Source organism: Miniopterus natalensis, chromosome 8, assembly GCF_054644295.1.
Source record: "Miniopterus natalensis isolate mMinNat1 chromosome 8, mMinNat1.hap1, whole genome shotgun sequence".
NCBI classification, from domain to species: domain Eukaryota; kingdom Metazoa; phylum Chordata; class Mammalia; order Chiroptera; family Miniopteridae; genus Miniopterus; species Miniopterus natalensis.
In genome coordinates, this window is record NC_142088.1 from 33,734,045 (window position 1) to 33,756,201 (window position 22,157).

The 22,157-nt window shown below is 41.3% G+C and overlaps 1 protein-coding gene across 2 annotated transcripts in view; it reads left to right on the forward strand.

Annotated features, from left to right (window-relative positions):
* The first annotated feature begins 2,344 nt into the window (after positions 1-2,344).
* FRZB (frizzled related protein) overlaps positions 2,345-22,157 on the forward strand; it is a 28,220-nt gene continuing 8,407 nt past the window's right edge. Inside the window, exons 1-2 of one of the 2 annotated variants that reach the window (XM_016211902.2) lie at positions 2,345-2,840; positions 10,240-10,287. In XM_016211902.2, the coding sequence (XP_016067388.2) occupies positions 2,363-2,840; positions 10,240-10,287 (526 nt within the window). In that variant the 5' untranslated portion in view covers positions 2,345-2,362. The remainder of the gene's footprint in view (positions 2,841-10,239; positions 10,288-22,157) is intronic. The other variant, XM_087819726.1, reaches the window with a different exon arrangement.

Sequence of the window (22,157 nt, forward strand, 5' to 3'; positions counted from 1 at the left end):
CTTTTGTGCAGGGGAAGAAAAACAGACTTTATTGCAGATAGTTGGAGAACCATTAAGACAATTGGCTCATTTCTTCTTATGCTGTTAAGATTTAAGATAGCAGGAAAACATTTTAGCAAAGAATCTATTACATTTACCCCTCACTTCTTCCTTCTAACTTATTGAAAATCCCGCCTACATCTCCTTAACACAGAATAGCCCCCAAATGCTCTACTATGGACTGTTGTAAAAATTTCCCCCCAAATTTTACTTGCAAAATAATTTTTTATTTTCTTTTTTTCAATGACACAATAATTGTAGCTCAGGCAAAGTTTGTATAATAACTGACTTATCTATCATCTGTTGTTGGCCCCCCTCCCTCCTAAGTGGAACAACCTTCCTTCTGAAAAATTTTACTGCCGCCACGGACTGCTGTTTATGGTCATTTTAGAGATAAAATCGCATAATCTCAAGTTAGCACTGACGTTTCCTAAGTGCTGTCAAGTCAGGGCTGGGAATGGAGACCGACCTCTCCCTGGGAGCTGGGGGGGGGGGGGGGTAGGGGGGGGTTCTTGCTCATTACTGGCTGAGGAGTGGATGGGCTTCAGCAGCCAAGCATTTCAACGATGTAGAGCAGAGGTGACTTCCTGCTTTGTTTTAGGGTTTGTTTCCGTCCCCTCTCAGGGACGGCTTGTTTCTGACATTCTGCAATCCTGCCGCTCCGCGCCTCCCCCGGAAAGGGCCGGTCATTCCACTTACAATGCGCCCTGCGCGGGGGGTGGGGAGGTGGCTCGTTAGTGGCGGGAGCCGACCAGGAGGGGATCTGTTTTCTATTTTCTTCTCTAGACTGAGCTCATTTGGGTGGAAAGGGTTTTATTGTTGTCATCATCATCACCCTTCTGATGTGCGGTGTAATTTTCCTACACGTTTCCCTCAAGCGTTAGGTGAAATTGTTGGTGAGGGGAGTTAAATATTAAGTGCCATTATATTTTAGTGAGTAAAATCAGGGGGTAAAAAAAAAAGTCCAAGTACCTCAAAGCAGTTACTTTTCCTTCTTAAGTTTAAAAAGCAAAACTTGAAGGTTTTGCTTGCAGGGCAAAGAAAAAAAAATGAAAACAAATTTTTTCTTGCTTCTGGTGGCCTATTTGCAATTATTTTCAGCATTTCTTCTTCAACTTTATTTTTTTTAATGAAAGGCAGTCTCCTTCCACCTAATCATTAAAAATGCAGGCCACTTGTAGGCAGGAGCTCTGGGCTAAGGCTCCGGCGCTGCCACAAGGGTCCGTGTTTTCTGCGACTTGGACCTTCCCAGTGCCGTTTCTTAAGGCTGGCTTCCCGGCGGCGTCTGACTGCGGCGCTGTGTGATCCCAGGGGAGAAGCTGTAGTTCGCGTTACCAGGGAGGTTGGCGCTAGGGGGGTTCCTGTCCAAGTGGGGAGCTGCGGACGACTGCTCAGGTGGAAACTGGGGTGGGCTTTCCGTAAGGGGCTGGAGGCCCGCTGGAGCCGGCCAGGGTGGCCCGCGCCGTGGCGCTGGGGAGGCGTGCGGTCCGGGGCAGAGCCGTCGGGGGCTTCCGCGGCCTCACAGCCGCTCCAGGCTGCGCTCCCCTCGGCTTCCAGCCCGCAGACAGTCTCCCCAGGTCCTCCGCTTCCCGGGGGAGCGGGCGGGCGCCGGGGGGCCGGGTCTGCACGCGGGGCGGGGCCGCCCCCCCCCCGGGCTGCGGGAGGGGAGCGCGCACCCGCGGTCCCGAGCGCAGACCTGCCGTCGGGGCTGCTCGGGCCCGTCCCTCCCGCCCACGCGGGCGCTGCGGGCGCGGCCGGCACCGCGGAAAGCGGGGTTCCGCCTCTGCCCGCCGGCCTTGCAGACTCCTGCTGCACCGCGCCCCCCCGGGAGGCTTTCCCCTTTGGTTTTCTTTACTTTCTTCCCTCCCCCCCCTCCGCCCCGCGCCCCTCACTTTGGAGAATTTCATGCCTTATTATTTTTTTAGCACCTTTTTATAATCCAGGGGACGTGACACCCCACAGCACCAAGTACCTAGTCGAACTCTACTTTTGTTTTTACTTCTCCCTCGCTTCCTCTCGCGCCCCTGCCCTCGGATTCCTCCGCGAGGTCTGAGGTTTCTGCCAGAGGGGCCGGGAATAAATAGATGCCGCGGCCCCGGAGGCTCCGGCGTCGGGGAACGCGCGGCCCGGGCGGCGGGGGCGGCGGCGGGAGCTCGCGGGACCCCATTGGGGGAATTTGATCCTAGGAAGCTGTGAGATTGCCGGGGGAGGAGAAGCTCCCGGATCATTGTGTCCAGCTCCGGGGGGGTGGGGGGGAGGAGACGGCGGAGCGGGCCTGTCGGCGTCCTCGGCGCTGCTGCGCGCTGCCCAGCCTGCGGGGACCATGGTCTGCGGCCGCCCGGGAGGGATGCCGCTGCTGCGGGCCGGGCTGCTCGCCCTGGCCGCGCTCTGCCTGCTCCGCGTGCCCGCAGCCCGCGCTGCAGCCTGCGAGCCCGTCCGCATCCCCCTGTGCAAGTCCCTGCCCTGGAACATGACCAAGATGCCCAACCACCTGCACCACAGCACCCAGGCCAACGCCATCCTGGCCATGGAGCAGTTCGAAGGTCTGCTGGGCACGCACTGCAGCCCCGACCTGCTCTTCTTCCTCTGTGCCATGTACGCGCCCATCTGCACCATCGACTTCCAGCACGAGCCCATCAAGCCCTGCAAGTCCGTGTGCGAGCGCGCGCGGCAGGGCTGCGAGCCCATCCTCATCAAGTACCGCCACTCGTGGCCCGAGAGCCTGGCCTGCGACGAGCTGCCGGTGTACGACCGAGGCGTGTGCATCTCCCCCGAGGCCATCGTCACCGCCGACGGCGCGGGTGAGTGCCGGCGCGGGGCCCTGCCTCAGCCGAGGGCTTCCCGGAGCCCCCGCCCGTTACTAGCCTTGAGTCCAATCCTGTCCTTGCTCTTCGCATCACTTCTCTTAATCTCCTTTTTTCCTTCCCCTCATCGCCTTTCCCTTCTGATGCACCGCCTTCCAGTAGGTGCTGTGTTTCCCTAAAACACTTTATTCCACTCCCGTCACACTTCCACTCAACACCGACCCTCCACTTCCACCCTGTGCACGTGGACGGAGCCAGACCTGGCACAGCGGTGCTCTTTTCTGATTCTGTTTGTCTGCAGCCCCTGAGCTTTCCTGCCTGATGCTCTTGCTTTCCAGTCACCCTTCTTCTTTCTCTACTGTAATGTGTTAGATGCTTGTCGAGAGCGTATGGTGAAAACAGAAAACCCAGGCCCCGTTTTCTTCCAGTCATTAAAAATGCCAAGATAATTTCAGTAACCTTACCCTGACCCGCAGATGTTAGTGGTATGTGTTTGCTCAAAATCCAATTTGAGCAATTACGTTCACCTTAAATTCCCCTCTCCTTTCAATGAGATAAATTGTCCTTCCATTCCAGACTGAAACAGCTGTGAGGCATTGCTATGCGCTGCTAATTAGCTCCTGTGACTCGCTCCAGCCACAGAGCTGGCCCAGCGGAGCTGCTGGGCGCTTTTCGCATTCCCACATGCCTTCAAGTCATTTTGTAAATAACATATGGGTGAAAGGAGTTATATTTAAGGTGTGTTATCATCACACACTCATGTAATGTTATTTTTAATCTCACCTCTTATCCCACTCTTATGCTCCGTAAATAATGTCTTTAGTACCTTATTTCATGCTCTTTCTCTGTGTGTACATCAGCCACACATTCATTTCAGTCTTTTCCTACCGTAAAACTTTATTGCTGTTCTACGTTTAATAGAATCAACCACAAGTTGTTTTCTCACTAGTGTTAGGTCTCATTATGACAGTCATAACTCTTAAGACCCCAACTGAACCTAGTTCATTATGGGCCATTTAATTCTAACTCAGTATCACTCCTACCAATTAGCCCAAACTCAGATTTCACCCTTGGTATACTTTAAAAATAAACCCAGTCTTTTATGATGGCTTCTCTTTCATACTCTCCCAGATGAGCTCTGTTCTTGGATGTGAGGACTTGATTGCCTCCTTCTCGGTTCATGGGCATCAACCTTTTCTTTTGCCCCTTAACATGCTCAGCCCCAGCTCATGTCTTCAGACCCTTTCTACATAATAGTTCTTGGTTGTCGGGGAACTTATTTGAAAAAAAATGTTTCTTGCGCACATTACCCACTTACTATAAAGGGAGTGGGGAAGGGGAAAGTATTTATACAAAGAGCCACAAAATCAAAACTGAACAGAAAGATTTCAAGAGCGTTTTTCTGGTCACCTCACTTAGTGCATCACTCTTTGAATATACCTATTGTGTTCTTGATTTCAATCAAGAGCCAAGAACTAGTGGCATAAAATAATCTGAAATAAATGAATTTGTTATTAATCTTTGGGCTAAGAGAGTGCTCCTGAGCCTTTGCACTCAGTACTGTCCCAGGTGGTGCAGACTCTGGAGGAGCTGGGTGAGCTACTGCCCTGGGCTGCCAGGTACTTAAAATCAGTTAAATGCTGAGGCTCCTCTCAGGCCAGGGGTCCTCCCCTTAAAGGAGAAGACTTGCTCTGAAACCTCTCAGAGATGCCCTCAAATGAGAGAGGTTTTGCATAGTTAATGGCTTTCAAAAGCCCTAGTCAATATGGAGGGGAAGCAGTTTCCTTTAGTGTCCCCGAGTTACCTATCATTGTGGACCGAAGGTAGGACAATTGCTTCACTGAGGCACTCAACTAAATGGGACATGAATGGAAACAATTTGTCAGTCCAGGGGACCTGATTTCCCAGCTGCCTTAAGTGCCATAATATCTGCTTTGCTGACAGCATCCTTGCTAGAAAAATAAGTAGGGGTAGGTGGCAGTTGGAACCATAATTTAGTAACGGTTTCCCTTCCGCCCTGCCTTTACCTTCAGCGTGAACCAGACTATTGTGGCAGGAGGGAGCTGAATGTGCCGTGGGAATGGGGAATGGAGGGGTGGATTCTAGCCTGAAGGGCCCCCTTCGCTTCCAACGCCAGCTTGCTGAAAATTACATTCCCTGTCCTGGGTCAAACTGTCAGGCACCTGGAATTACTTAGGAACTACCACATGTAGCCAGTTTAATTTACGATGCAAATATACTCCTTGGTTCAGTTGGGATATGATAGTTCATGAAGCCGGTTTTGTTTTTCACCCTGCCTTCCTCCAGGTATAAACAGAGTCCCTATGTTTTCTGACTAGAATCCAGCTGACTATAAAAATAAGGTCTTCCTGAATAAAATGGGGCCACCTTTCACATTCCTTCAATGCCAAGAAGATTTTTCAAATCCTACCATTCACATGGATCTGTTTCCTCCTAGTACAGTATGACTCCACAAACAAGTTTAGGACATTTTACAAAGCAAAGTCTTATTGAAATGGAGAATTACTTCAAACTGCCTTTTGCTTTTGAAATACTTAGGGCAAAACATGTATTTATTTTTTTAAAAATCAGACCCTGACCATTACTAATAAATTCACATTAAATTTATTCTTTTTCCACATTTTACATTAGCTATATGGTTATTGCTACATGCAGGACTGCTTTATCTGAGAATTTTTGTCAGTTCAAGTTAGTTGCTCATCCAGTTACTTAAGACATTTAGTCAAATCTGTAATATTGTATGGTGAGTAAAGAGTCTGGCAGACCACACTGGTGAATCTGGATTCTGCTTCATGCCAACTGTAATCAGAGGGAAGTTATATAACCTCTCTGATTCAAAGTTTTCCAACCTGTACCATGGGGACAATACTGTGTACATCCTACAGGCATGGTGAAAATGAAATTAAACAGCATACATACTACCTGGTTCATGGCCCTTAACAAATTGTTGCTGCTGCTGTAGCTGTTTTACTGTGATTATCATTGTTATAGCAAATTGACATTTTGTGTGTGTTCATTTGTTTTTAGAAGTGGCATGTTGGTCACTGCAGATACAGCCTAGGACTTTTATCAGTTCAGCTCTGGAAAAGAAGCTTCACAGGGGGACCTAACTGGAAAAGCAGATCTTCTGTATTATAAGCTTAATATTTCATTTTCTACAAATCGACCTGGACCTCAGGCTCGAGAGCAAATTCCTTTGGGAGCAACAGGAAAAAAGAATGAGTCTGATGGCTGTCTGTCAGTTACAAATGGTTTATCTCAGAAACATAGAACTCGTGTATTTAAGAAAATTTACGGTATGATATTTAACAGCTATTTATACAACACCCATGGCGTGCCATGCCAAGGCCTTTATAATCACTCCTCAGTCATTGCTGGTCTCCGTAGTGGTGTTAACTTGTCACCCCAGCTCTTGCTCAACACATTTCTCCAGGCCCCGTCTCGCCTGGCAGAGCTGGGCCAACTTTCACATGCATGAACTGCTGTTTAATCATTTCTCCACTCTCTGAGGAACAGGCAGCCTTTTCTTTAGCCTTGGTCTACAAATATTTGAGGGGCCAAATACTAAGAAGGAAGACTTATTTAGTGTGATAGGAGGAAAATGGAATGGAAAAGAGAAATGGAAATTTTAGATTAAAACTAGAGAGAAAGCACATTTTTAAGGATCCTTCAGCATGTAAAATATTGACAGGAGGCGCTCTGGATGGGGTAGGGAAGACTGTCTCAGAGTGTTATTTAATTTACAGCTAATCCAATTATCAGTGGTACCCAAATCTTATTTTTTAATAATTTATTTTTTATTTTGTTCCCCACAAACTTCCAAACAGTTGTTGCTGTAAATAGTAAAATTGACTAAGTTATATTTGGTCTTTCTCTTTCTACTAGATGTATAAAAAGAGATCAAGAGCCACCATATAGATATATAGTTTAGAATAATTGAGAGTTGACTATTTCCCTCAATTTGAAGAAAATCACAGCTCTAGAGTTATAGGCCATTAGTTGGAATTCCAGATTTGTCATTAATGTTTTACATTGAGCAAGTCATTTGACATTGACATTGGGGATTGTAAAGAACAAAAGAAATATTCATGTGAAGTGACTGATAAACAGTAAAGCACAACGTAGGTTTTAACAACAGCAGCCTGATTGGGGAGAGGACATATCACCCTCAGGAGAGGGGTCATTGGCAGCAACAGAATAAGATTTATACCTCACATGTTCTAGGTGCTGTTTTAAGTGTGTTATGCATATGAATTTATTTATCCTAATAACTACATGGTAGGTACTAATATTTCCATTTTGCGGAAAAGAAAGGTGAATCAAATAGAGAAGCTAAGTGATTGTCCCAGTTCATAAAGCTATTAAGAGAAAGAAGATTCAAACCAGAGCCCTTTCTCCACTATACGTCCTTTCTTGAAGGAAGAGGTGACTCCTCACTTTAGAGAGGATCTGTCTTCTGACCATCAGATTGCAGTTAAAGGGTTGCTTTTATCTTTATATTTTGAAAGCCCGTTTATCGGGTTACATCCTGATAAACCCATAGTAAGTTGAAAATTTTGTAAGATGAACATGCATTTAATATATTTAACATACTAAACATCATAGCCTATGCTCGTCTTCCTTAAATGTGCTCAGAACACTGTTCAAAAAAGGCCGGCAGCACAGTCCTCCGTAGAGATCAGCTCTACCCTCGCGATCCCCCGACGGCGGGCTTGGCCCAGTGCCGCTGCCCAGCATCGCGAGGGTGCCGCGCTGCACGTGGCCGGCCTGGAGAAAGGTCAGGATTCAGAATTCATAGTATGGCTTCTACTGGATGCATGTCACTTTCACATCACTGTAAGGTTTAACCATTGTAAATTGGGGGCCGTCTGCATAGTTTAAGAGAACAAAAAGACAGCTCTGGATAAGGGATTTCAAAAGATAAAACTACTTTTGAGATAGCAGAGAACATAACACTCCAGATTTTTACATCTAACCTTTAGCCTCTCAGTCTCAGCATTCTCCAAAGTAAATTCATCGTTTCCTTACCCTCTATTCTTTTACAGTATTTTCTATGTTGTTCAGAGGCACTGCCACGCTCCTACGCTAGGCCTGAGAGTCAGCCTCGCTTCCACCCTCTTTCTCATCCTGATATTCAGTAGGCATCGAGTGCTTGAATCTACTCTGAATCCAATTCCCTTCCTTCTTTCTCTAATGTTATTTTATTAGTTTGGATCTCACCATTTATCACATGGATTATGGCCCTAGGATGATAACCGACTCCCTTACCTCCAGTATTGCCCTTCCGTATTCCAACAGGGTGATCTTTCTGAAATGCAATTCTGTTGCTTAACATTTTTCTTATCTGCCTCTCGCCTTTATGATCTCATCCTTCCTTAGCTCTCTAGTTTCATTTCTCTCAGCTTACACCACTATTTCAGCGGTGCTGGAAAACTTGCAGGTCCCTTGATGAGCATGGACTGTGGTGTCTGACCCCCTTACCTTTGCACATGCTATTCTCTACCTAGAGAAAGCTCCCTACCTTCCCCAGCATCCTTAGGACTATTCTGGAAATCTCTATGACCCCTACTAGAAAGCCCTGGGGCATAAAACTGACTAATAATATCTACTATTTTAATTGAGGATGATTTTGTTAGAATATCTAAGTTTAACTTTCTAAACACAATTTTTTCTTTATGATAAAAAAAACCTGTAGTTTTTTTCTTTTATAATCTAACAATTGACTTCTAAGCATTTTTAAAGGTGTAGAAACATTTTTCTGTGAATAAGAATGAAAGAAGAGCCCGTCTGGGTGTGGCTCAGTGGTTGAGTGTCGACCTAGGATCCAGGTGATCGGGGTTCGATTCCCGGTCAGGGCACATGCCCGGGTTGTGGGCTTGATCCCTAGTCGGGGGCGTGCGGGAGGCAGCCAATCAATGACGACTCCCTCATCATTGATGTTTCTATTTCTCTCTCCCTCTCCCTTCCTCTCTCTGAAATCAATAAAGGTATATTTTTTAAAAAAAAGAATGAAAGAAGAAAACCACTTTTGTAGATTCGGCTGTATCAAAGGGGTTTTCTTTTCCAAGAGAGGAGCTTTGTTTTTCATTTGTATTTCAGCCTTTTAACACTAAACAATTATTTAAAATGTGAATTAATATGATTTCTTTATTTACAGAGAGATCATGTAAATCATATGCATATCATCACATGATTATTGGACTTATTCAGGAATGGAAAAAACCATTGGCACGTTACTTTAATACTTGGATACATTTATGGTTAATGAAGTCTTTGAACAGAATAAAAGTCATTAAATTAATAGTTTATGACTAAGTTGAACCAAATGTTTTAGAATCAAGTGTTTGCTGCCTGCTTATTTATTTATTTGGTGGTTGCTATCTTTTCTTGGATATAGCTTTTAAAATACCAGCTAATGATTATTAAGCCTGGGAAAATAATTCATTAATTGTAATTTGGGGTGCTATTGTCCTAAAATGGTACTGACCCCTCCTTGTTTAATTTATTCATGACCTATGAAGAAAAAGGACAGAGAAAGAACATTATTTTCTATGAGGATAAACAGAGACATTAAACTCATTAACATAAAGTGTTAATACATATATAAAACTCCTGTTTGAAAGTACTGAGTTAAGTGTCAATAAAAATGTAGAGGTGGGTACGGCATCTCTCAGCATGGTGCTCTGCTGAGGCACTCTCTCATTCACTAGAGGCTGCTTTCTTAACTAGAACACAGGAGGACTTTACATTATTGTCATTTATCATGATGACCATTTTCTGGGATTACGGGATTATGAAAAGAGCGAATAGCAATTTCCAGTACCATGTTTATTTGCACTGGTTTGAATAATCCTTGGATGGTACACTTCCTTTCTGCTGAAGGGCTGTTTAATCTGTAGTTAACAAAGAGCACAGGAATGCTTTCTGAATGTGTATTTTTCCTTAGGTGCTAAGAATTTAGATATATTCCATTAAAGTGTGATGCATCTATTTATTGAGGTGCATTTGGTTCTTTTAGTCATTAAGAGCTAAGTGTTGGGCGAGTGCCTAATATGTACATGGGCTTTACTGTGTAGGATACTCATTACTCACAAATTTGGTAAAACTCAAAAGCTTTATTAAATCCTGAAATTTTATGCACATTTGATGAGGATTCATAAAACATATATTACCTTTCAATCACACGAAAGAATAGGTCTTGTCTTTATTTGACCTGTAAATGATAGAGTGCTAACCTCATGACACTAATTAAAATTAACTTCCTTGAAACACCTCCATTCTTACCCAAATCATACCTGTGACTGAATTAGATTTTTATATGGGAATTCTTGAAATGAATATGTTATGATTCTTACTTTATTCTATCACCTTTCAGATTTTCCTATGGATTCTAGTAATGGAAACTGTAGAGGGGCAAGCAGTGGTGAGTACATCACTAACTTCCTGGTTTTCATTTATAGTCAAATTAATCTTTGATGTAACCTAGTTACTCAAGTCTTGTTTGGGGACATTTGTGCCCTACATTCTAAAGTAAGCTTATAACAATTATCTTTTATTTATATTAATTTTACTTTTAAATTAGCATATAATAAAATTGACTTTTTCTTTTGGTCATTAAAAGTTCTATGAATTCTATAAAATTTTTTTAAATATGAGAACATTTATTTGGAAAGTCACAGAGGTAGAAGAAGTAATTCATAGAAGAAATGGGCTTAGGAGACAAGTTACAGAGGTAAAGGAAGGGCCCTTGGAACTTGGGCGTGAGGAAGGTAAAAGCGATGCGCCTGGTGGAATGGGGGGGTAAGGGGAAGGGAAAGGCACGTGTGCTCCCAGGAGGGAGAGTGAGCTGGTTTCTCTGTCCTAAAGGTTTTAAGGGTGGAGATTTTAGAGGACGTCTTAGGGAAAGATCGCAATAGAATATTTATCAGCTTTCCAGGTGTGCCCTCTCAGGGTCAGGGTCTCTCCGCTGATTGATTGGTCAGTGCCATGGCGGGGGGTCATTATTTAATGCAGCTGGTCCTGAGGTCAGCCTTGGCTGTGGCATTGCTTGACAGGTTTTGCTGCTTTTATGGGCCTGGAGCTGAAATACTACTGAGGCCTGGATGTTATCTCTAGGGAGGAAAGGTCAGGGAGTCCAAATTGCATGACCAGAGATATGCTAGAGGAGGAAAGGTCACCCTGGGGACAAGGTCCCATGCTACACTTGCCCTTTGCTAGGCACTTGGGGCTTTCTGCCCTGGTGACCTTTTGTACCTGGCCCATTGTTCGTGCTCTGCTAATGTCTGTCTTAGCTACCTACTACATCCCCCCCTCAAGGATCTTGGCTCTGAATTATTACAGAGAAAAGGGGTGTAGGGTCTTTTCTGTAGCTGCGTCCTGATGAAGAAGGGTGAAGTTTTCCTTCAGGCCAAGAGATCCTTGCTCTCTGTCAGAGGGATGCTGAGGCCCGAGCACAGAAGAGGGCGGTGATGGTATCTAGTGGTGGGATTTCCTGAGTACGTGTAGGGCTTGTAACCTGGTGGAGATAAACTGTGTTGCAAATCTTCATAGGTGAAAAATAAAGCTTTTAATTGAACTAGAGTAATACTTACAACTGTGTTATAGGGTCCGTTGAAACATGATTTCCCCTCTAAAATCACCCTCATTTTATTAAAGCGCCAAATTAAGACCAACTTATTTACCGTATTAAGTCCAGTTTCAATTTGGCATGGTTATTTGCATGAACCCAATAAGATTAGCAATTGTTCATATAGGCTTTTTAAATCTGCTTTGCTGAAATCTCATGATTGAGCTTTAATTAGCCCCTCAGCTGGGGGATACTAGAGGGGGGGAAAATGATGAAGCCATCGCCAGTTTGATGCTACTGGTCTACTCCCCCAATCTTCCTGCTGCTGTTTACTTTTCAGAGTCCTTAGGTAGCTGCTTCATGCATTTTGTTTAGGTTTTATAACTGTATTCAGTGGGAAAGACGTGATGGACTCTACTTACTCCATCTTATCATAAAATAAACTTTTAGATGAAGTATGACACATGTGCAGAAAAGATCACGAATCATAAAAGCACGCAGCTCGGTGCCTTTTCGCAAAGTAAACACTGTTGAGTAACCACCGCACAGATCAATATATGTCCCAACACTCCAGAAGCCTCCCCGTGCCTCTTCCAAATCATTACTTCCATGTGTCTTCCCGAAGATAACTGCCGGCAGGAATTCTAACAGCATATGTTAACTTTGCCTGATTTTGAACTGTTATGAATGGCATCCTATAGTATACATGTAATTTGTGTGTGTGTTTGTGGCTTCCTTTCCTCTTTATTACGCTGTGTATAGCAGTGCTTTCAAATTTTCATTGTATTCTGTCATATGAATATATGACACTTTATTCATTCTGATGTTTCTGGGTTTCTGGGTTTCTAGTTTTTCTTACTACGACTAATGCTGCATTTGTTTGTTTAAGAACGTGATACTACAATAACTACAATTAATCTATATTTCTATTCACTTTCCTCTAGTAATTCATTGATTTGGGTCTGTATGTTCTGCCTTGTAGGGTGTTTTATGTGTGGAAGCAGAAGATAAAATAAGATTTATAAAATTTATAAACATTAAAAATTAAAATTAATTTTACTAAGTTTATAAATAGCTTTGAAACATCTGTTTTCATTAGATTGGAACAGTTTTCACTGTTGATTTCCACTGACTCTTATCAGAGTGATAAGCGTTTGAGCTGAGACAATGTCTACCAAAGGCGCCCCAACAAACATTTATCTTTTGAAAAGTCATTAGTGTTCAGCAATAGTTCTATTTTAAGGATCACTCCGACTATTATCTTTGCTCAAAATAAACCAAAAAGTTCATTTGTGTAATACATAGTACATTCAGTAAGTCAAAATTTCTGGCCAAGTGCGTGCATGTGCTCTCAATTTGTCCTGAAGCTCTGGTTAGAAAAATATAGCACGTCAGCGTGTGAAACAGAGAGGACATCAACCACACCCTACATAATACACGAAAGTAGTTCAACGGCTAAGACGGCCTAGAATGAATGAGGTGCTCCTGGGTTCAGTGTTTACTATTCCTCTTTTATTCATGTTTTTCTGTGCTCTGGTATAATGAGTGATGAAAAACAAACTAGCAAACCAAACCAAACTCATTCTGCTTGTGAAAATATATTCACATGTCCTGAAGAGAAAATATAATTTGTTCACAGTCAAAATTCTATACTTTGGAGTAATGAAACAGCTGAAGTTGATTATGATAAAAGAGGAAATGAGGAAGACATAAAAACATTGTAACCCACATAACCCCTCTTTCAAAAGTGTCAAGCTGTTTCTGTCTGGAATTTGGAAAAGAAATTCTTTCACTCCAGTTAATTTGTCCTTGCCTCAAAGCTTAACAATTTTCTTTTTCTTTTTTTGGAAATAGTAATTCTGTCTGAGCGGCTTCCAATTTGTGAGCGTGTTTTTCTGTTGTAAACCCACTGTCGCAATAAGGAGTCCATCCTCTCGTTTCCAGAACTTGGAATAGGAGAAAAACAATTTTAGTTCTGTTCCACTGAGTCATTTGGGCTGTCCAATCAACACAGAAAATTAAAGTGGGTAATCAGATGAAGCAATGAAAAGATAGATTTTTGTGAAAGTAATCCTGAAAAAGAATCCCCATAGTTTCTGTTTTGTGGTGGCGACCGATTTATGAGCTTTTTATATTTTAAAAATACAAGTTTTTCTAGAGAGGAAATATAGTTGGTAAATTCCAGTACTAATTAATTATATGATCATGACCAAATAACATAATTTCTCTGGGTCTGTTTCCTAATATAAAAGCAGATTATATTGACCTCTGGGTTACCTTGTGATATAAAGTGGGCAAAAGTAGGTTTATAGTTATGAGTAAACTAAACACAGAATTTATTCCTTTTTTTTTTTTTAACATTTACTTTTTCTTTACTTTTTATTTTTTTAATTGATTTCAGAGAGAGGAAGGGAGAGGGAAAGAGAAATGGAAACATCAATGATGCGAGTCATTGATTGGCTGCCTCCTGCACACCCCCAACTGGGGATCAAGCCTGAAACCCTGGCATGTGCCCTGACTGAGAATCGAACCTTGACCTCCAGGTTCATAGGTCTATGCCCAACCACTGAGCCATGCTGGCCTGGCCAGAGTTTATTCTTGTATTATTATTATTTATTTATTACTCATTGTATTTTCCATACCAACAGCTATAAACCTACTTTTGCCCACCCGTGTATTTTCAAATGAGGGAAATACTAGCAGTATCCCCTAGTGTACAGTTGGGTGCGCTCCCAGTGTTTTCACTAGCCTCTCCCTGGCCCTATTTCAAAGGTCCTTAGAGAAACTCCTCTGCGCAGCTGAGTGGCAGCTGCTGAGGAACTGAAGATTCCTGATTGCCTGCGCCTACCAGCCTGCCCCAGCCACCCCCTCTTTTAGTGGGATGGCCTCTGCCTACCTAGCTTGGGTAGTATAGACCCATTCTCTCTTTCCTTCTCCAAACTTCTTTCTGCCCTTTTGGCTTCCTACGAATTTTGGGAAGGAATCCAGGTGTTATTTTTTTCACTTTTGGTGCAAATGCTTACTGACTGTAGAGGCTGAATTGACTTGGGAAAACATCTACCCTTTATTGGAGGCAAAATTAGTATAAATAAAAACATAGTATTTTTATAATTTTACAGTGGCACACACATATATATATGTATGTATGTATGTATGTATATGTACATATATACACAGTATTTGACACTTTTGACCAGTTCTTACTCCTAAGCATTCTCGCCCCTGAGCTACATCCCATATCGTCCTGGTTCTCCTCCTGTCCCCCTTCCGCCCAGGGTGTGGGCTTTCCCCAAGGCTCTGTGCTTGGCCTCCGCTCCTCTCTTCTTACAGTGATTTTTTCCTGTTGGGGTCCATCCAGCTGCATGGGCTAACTCATCCCCCTGTGACTAGTTCTGATCACTCCCCCAGGTAGAGCACCACACTTCTCCATAAGCAGCACCTCTACCTGGGGAGCCTATTTGTAACTCCATACACACCATACTTAATAAAGTTATCTTTTCATGAAACATCTCCTCCTTGCAACTTTCACCTTAGTATGCGGCACCATTGTTTTCCCAGGTTCCCGGCTCCGAAGCTTCATCCACCCTCCGATTCATCAAGCATTGAACGCCCACTTCTTCATCCCAGGCGTGTTCTATGCCAAGGACAGGCGAGGGGGAGTGAGCAGTGGCCTGCGTGTCCTTTATCTGTCACCTCTTTTCTATGTGCTTGGGGTTGAGTAGGAACATTATATTCTAAAAGACTGTGAAGCCTACTTTATTTTTTTTTTTGTCAATTGATCTTTTTGGAGCATGTCACAAAATATCACACTTCAGATTTCACAAGAGAGTATGGGCAGATTGCATTGACTCTTTATATTTTGTTGATCCTGAATGACTCTTGGATCCAGACACCTTGTGAAAGGCAGTTTACTTAAAAATTTCCAAAGACATAAATCCTAAAGGAGTAACTAAATTTCCTTTTCTTATTAATATAGTGTTAGTCCTCTCAATCTTAAGCAATTCCCTTTTACAAAGTTCAAATAACTATGAATTGAGACCTTTATTACAATATTTGAGGTTTGTTTTTTCAGCTAAATTGAGCAAATGTTATTTTTGCTTTTTAAAGCCTTATTATATTACCTGGGTTCACCAATCAACTTCATTGCATTTCCACATACTGCTCTAATCCAAAGTAAAATCTAATATGATATTTTTTGCCCTGTGTCTATGTTTAGGGAATAAATATTATTTTAAATATATAATGAACAGCTGCTAATCCATGACACACTTCAGTTTATGGAAAAATGAAAGAAATATCTTGTATGAATTTTATGTTACTGGTACTTTATTGAGATGTAATTTACTTACAGTAAAATGCACAAGTGTATGCCTCGCTGAATTTTGACAAATGAATACACCCATGTAGCTATTACCCAGATCAAGATAAGGAATATTTCCTTCACCCCTGAATTCCCTGTGCACAGTTCTGACCTTATTACCATAGATCATTGATTTTCAGCTGCCGTGCCCAGCACACTGGTGTGCCACGAGAATTTTAAAACATGCAATACCTGACTATTTAGTTATAGGCACTGACTTCTTTTCCCTTAGATTGTCAAATAAAAAAGTGACAACAACCAAAACAGCAATAGTCGTCCAGTGTGAATGAATCGAAATTACACCTATTTTTTTGTCAGATTGGCAAAAATAGAATATATTTTGTGGTGTGCCACAGAATTTTAGTAATTAATTTCTGTGTGCCATGAGATGAGAAAGGTTGAAAATTGCTGCCATAGATCAATGTTGTCTGTTCTTCAGATTCACATAAGTGGAATCAAACAGTACATATTCTGACAGCTTTTGTTTTTAAAGCTTAATGTTTTTGAGATTTATTTGTTTAGTTCTGTATATCATTTTATTCTTTTTTATTGTGTAATAGTATGCCCTTGTGTGAGCATAACACCAAATATAATTTCTAAATTCTATTCTTTTTTTTTTAATACTTCCCCCAAAACTAAATGTGACACATATAAGTTGAAAGTTTCTGTTTCTGCCCTGGCTGGTGTGGCTCACTTGGTTGGGCATCTTCCTGTGCACCAGGAGGCTGCTGGTTTGATTCCCCATCAGGGCACATGCCCAGGTTATGGCTGGGTCCCCAGTAGAGGGCTTGCAGTATAGATGTACTTGGTTTCTGATTCTGCAGGAGATGCATTGTTGCTCATTAAAATCTCCTTCATCATTGCGATCAGGACACTAGGGTTCTATGTTTTATTTTATTCCCTAGGCATAAGATCCTCTATATTTCAATGAAGTGTTCATTTCATGACTTGCAATTTTGGAAAAGGGAAGGTGGTCTTAGGGGTGAAATCTAAGCATGTTTCACAATCTCTTTGTTTCTAGAATGGAACTGACCTTCTGGAAAGCCAAATGATATATTGCCCACATTCCCTTAAGGGCTGTCTGTCAAGTTCCACAATGGCACCCATCCGTGTTGCCATTGATTATAAAGTAGCTAATCCATCTGTGCTTGGACTTCTTCACTTCACAACTCTGTCTGTTCTGCCCCAGCTCTCCATTTCCATGGGCACAGTCTGGACTTGGTCATCTAGCAGAAGCTCCAGGAGTCTAATTTAATTTCAAGTATCCTTCTCTTTGCCTACCATTTCTTTTCATTCCAGCAGATTTGCTCTAATATCACACTGCTAAAAATGTTACTCCATTGAGGCTGATTGTCTGTTCGCACCAATTTCCTTGTCCACCTGAGATTTAATGGTGTACTATAATAATCATTCTCTTGAAAATACTCTCAATTCCCTTGCCTTTCTTTTCTCCTGCCATGCTCATCTGGCAAAGCCCCAATTCTCGTTGCCAGAGAAAATAACTCTGTTGGGATGACTGGTTTCATTTTAAGTTCAAGATAAAACTAAAACACATAGTTAACACCGCCTAGCAATCCTACCTTTATTCTTTAGAAAGTTTGCCTTTCTACTTAATAAAATAACTTTTATAGCTATTCTCTCCTTACACTTCCATACCCTGCCTCTCTTGGCCCCTCATTCCCCACAGTTGATGATATCACTCCACCTTTAATGAGAAAGGATAAGCCATCAGAAGAAACTGTCATCATCCCACCAACAGATGTAGAAGCCTGTCGGCATCTGGACCTTCCCTCCTTTCTCTTCTTGTATAGTGGATGAAGCACCCCTCCGGCTTTCAAAGTCCTCTCCTCTCCTTTGTTCGGGGTCCCCTCCTCTCCTCGCCAATTGGATTTAATGGGCACTTTTCTTCCTTAGCTCAGTTGAGCTTGGAGGGTTTTTTGACACAGACACCTCTTTCCTTTTCTCTGGTAACATCCTCTTTGTTCAGCTTTTTGACTCCCTGTCATTGGAGGCTCCTTTGCAGCCTCCTTTATGAACGTCTTTGCTGTCTTACATATTCAGATACTGTTCCTGCCTAGATAATTACAACTCATCTTTCAGGTTTTAAGCTTAAATGGCATTTTCAGGAAGACTTTGAAGACCAGACTAGGTTAGATCATCAAGTTGCATGTTCTCTTTGCACACTGTACTCTTCTTTCATAGCGTTCATCACATATGAAGAGAAATGATTGTAGGTGTAATTATGTGTTCAGTGTCTGTATCTCATTCTGCGTTGTCTGTATTGCTCATCAGGTGCCTTACATGCCTCGCACAGAGGTTGGCATATAGCAGGTGCTCGATAAATATTTGTAGAATGAATTAATTAACATGTAAGTGATTGAAAGGGCTCAACAAATGTTAGCTCTCTTTTCCTTTCCCATCTCATATTTACAGAAGCATGGGTATCCCAGGGTTGTAGAGTCAGAACAGACTATTTCCACAGGAGAAAGATAAGTTCCTGGTATGATGGACATTGACATATGTTTAAAATTACTTAAGGTCATGCTGTGGACACCTCTTACGGGTGGTTAAATATATAGACCTTGATCTCGGTAAAGAAGTCGTAGTTAAGGATATAGATTTTTGAATCATAAACATTTATTTTTACATCTGTTTTAAAATTTGTGGTCTGCTCCAAAGTGTCTTAAAATGGAGGGAAAGGGGATGAGGGGGCTTCTAGAGTCAAATGCCAGCATATAAAACATATAGTGAGTGCATTTGGTACAAATTAAAATTATTTAAACTCTGGTCTGACTAGAAAGAGTCAGTCTTGAAAGAATTACAGTGGGAATTGTAACATAAATAGAATTGTATTTTCTTCCCCCCCTATACTTTTTGACAATAAATCCTGAGCATGGATCTAAAGTCTTTTCCTAAAAAAAGCCGAGAAGCACTCATTCATAGATAGTAGTATTTCAAAGTCATGAAAGGTTATAAGAGTTTCAAAATCTTGCAAAGTTAATTATAATCTTATAGCTCTGGATGACACACAAGAGAAGTCAGTTTCAAACAAAGGTCAGAGTTAGTTTGAAAGGCATATCACACTTCAGCTGGAACGCAAACAAGGTTGCATTAAATAGTGAAGGTCCGGTGGGAACCAAATTTCATACTTGTATTAGGTATTTATAATTCTTTAGAGCTTGTAAAACCATATGACCTTTTAAAATAATATTATCTTTTTGTGTTTTCAATATTTATGAGCCAATTTTTATGAGCAGAAAACTGAATAAAGGATGTGATCACTTTCCTCTCAGGCCCTGCCATGTACCGTAGGGCATCTCCCTGGAAGTGCAGACCAAGGTGTGTGGAGCTCTGGGCATGCTAATTTTGCAAACTCATATTTGTATTAGGGTGATAAACTCACACTTGTGCTAGGATGGAGATCACTGATTTCAGGACGTGGGGAGAGCTGTTGAAGACAGTTTCCTGGTCATGCCCAAGGAAGCTTGTGGGATGTAGGATGGCATGCAGTTCTCAGAGTGTCCTGTGTCATCCTAAACTTTGAGGTGAACGAGTTGCTAATATCGAAACCTCTCCCACATTTTGAAGGACTCTTTGTCACTTATTTTGTTGCTGCCAGCTTCTTTTTCTTATTTTTTCCCTTGGATAAGAACACCAGTTTCTGTACAAGCTTTTCTTCTCCACAGTGGAATGCAAACAAATGAATATCTAATTTTTTGTGTGTGTGTGCAAAGCTCAGTAAATAGATTTTATTTTACCACTATAACATTTAAAAACCATGTACCATTGGGAAGCTGGAGAGGAAGACTATTAGCAAAATTATTAGCAAATTAAAGTAGAAATGATAATAATACGAGTGGCCCAATAAAAGTCTGAGAAATCAACTATTGGTAGGAAAGAAAAAGAAGCTGCTACAGTCTGATTTAGGGTGGCAGTTACAAAAAATGGAATAAATAGTGTATGCAGTGCATCCCTCTTGATTCTTTACAAATTTCAAGCTCTTGGGCTTTTGGGGAATATATATGTAGATGTGAGTAAACATTAGAAAAAGGATACTCCTCCAGATCTCTTGATCTAAGACACACTTTCATGAATATGTTTGGGTTAGTTAGCGTAAATAAGTGAAAGGAAGTTTTTCCATATTTGAACCTTGTAGATGTAAAATTCCACTCTTCCTTATTAACCTTGTTATTTCATTTGAGCTACTAGTTACTTCAACTAGACAGATAATTGCTTATAGCAAGAGCTAGGGGTTGAGCATGGGAAGGGACACACATATGGTAGGACATTGCCACTTTTAAGACCACCAGAAATAAGTGCATTGAGGACGAACAAAATTTTGTCCCAAGAATAGAGTTGCTTAGCTCATTAGCTATTAGGAAGTGGTCTAGTTATGTATATGTAGATATGTAAATATTTACTTGAAAAATCTTCCTAAATTATTTCATGATATAATTTTTGAAAAATCTCTGCTCGGGAAGTTTTATGGAATCCATTGATTAATGCTCAAGCAAAGTTATATGATAAAATCATGTTAGACTCAGTCCAGTGATGGTATATTTTTGCCAAGAGTTTTTTTTATTAGAGCATGTGCAAATTTCTGAAGAATTACAAATATGTAGTAATGTATCTACATGCATTATTATTATTTTTAATATATATATCTTTATTGATTTCAGAGAGAGGAAGGGAGAGGGAGAGAGAGAGAAACATCAGTGATGAGTCATCATTGATCGGCTGCCTCCTGCAAGTCCTTGACTGGGGATCGAGCCCGCAGCCCAGGCATGTGCCCTGAGCGGGAATCGAACCGTGATCTCCTGGATCCTAGGTCAATGCTCAACTGCTGAGCCATGCCCAGCTGGGCTATATGCATTATTTTTGATAGATATCTATTTTTAAATGACAGAAAAGTGCAAGCCCTTATCTATATGCGGGTGAAGATAATTTGCAAATCTTCAGAAATAGTCTCATCTCAAGAATACCTTTCCTTAAAAAATATATAACATTTCTGTACAAAATAAAACTATAGAGTATAGAAGTAGATCACTTCCCATTTTTAAAAGATGAGAACACAAATGTTTTGCTAATAAGAAAGTTATTATTGGAAGAATCTTCTTTAAAATAGCAACCAGCACGGATATTACCCATTATTTACTGGCTTAAAATATTTATTCTGCAGCAATTGTGGGTGATATCTGCAGAACAGATGAAGTGCTATGTGTAGCAATGAGACATTTCTCACCTCTCTTGTGGGCGAGAACAACAGTTCTTGCTGCAGCTGCTTTGTACAACTGCGCCTGTCCCCAGTGGAGGTGCTTATTTCCAGAACTTAAAAGCTGATACTAAGGGTGCTACTGTCCTTGGGATTGCTGCTTTAAAGCACGTTATCTCTAAGTATGGCTGAAATCTAAAAATTATTTTGATCTGAAAACACAATATCATGTGGTCAACAAAACTTCTGCCTATTATTGGTCTCCATGCTAACATAAAACACTTTTTAAACAAATATTTTTGTCAGCTTTCTTTCTGTGATTCATGTGTTCTATTTCCCTTTTTCTGTGTCAAAATAGAAGAAACACATACCATTTCATTTTTATGAAGCTTTCTCAGGGCACTATTTTAAAGAAATCTTACACAAACAAATGTTTTCTAAGATAATTGTATTATTCCCTATTCTCATATTGACTTTAATGACTAACAACCTACCATGCTTATGATGCATGTATGACATATATTTTTTTAGTTAAGTAACCTGTAAATAATATAGTAATCCACTTTCCAAGATGTTAAATGATTTGTCCTGTATATGAAGTATATAATTTTTGAAAAATCTCTACTTGGGAAGTTTTATGAAATCCATTTGTTTATGCTCAAGCAAAATTATATGTTAATGACATTGTATTAGACTCAGTCCAGTGATGGCATATTTTTGCCAAGAGTTTTTTGAGATAATTAGAACTACTATGACAAACACCTATGTTACATATAAAATGTGTGTTGGTCACTATGCACCATATAGTTAAAAAACAGGAACCTCTCATTCCAAAATATGCATGTAGTAATTTCCTGCACTAAATATAAAAATACCATTGAGTTTAACAGTTATTCCGCCTATGAAGGGACTCATGGCCTGTCTTCTTAAAAACTTCCCAAAGTTCACTAGGTTGTAATAATACCTGCTTATCTCATTGAGTAGCTTTTGATCCAGGAGCTAATATTTGGAGGAGTGCTGTGTAATCGTAAAGCGTATATGGATGCAGATGGTAGTTGCCTGAGCATAAGTAGAAAGTTGCCTCTCAGTCGGCATTGATTCTACTTCCATAAGCACTAAGCATCCTCTTTGAGGATTCGGGGGTCATGCTCTCCT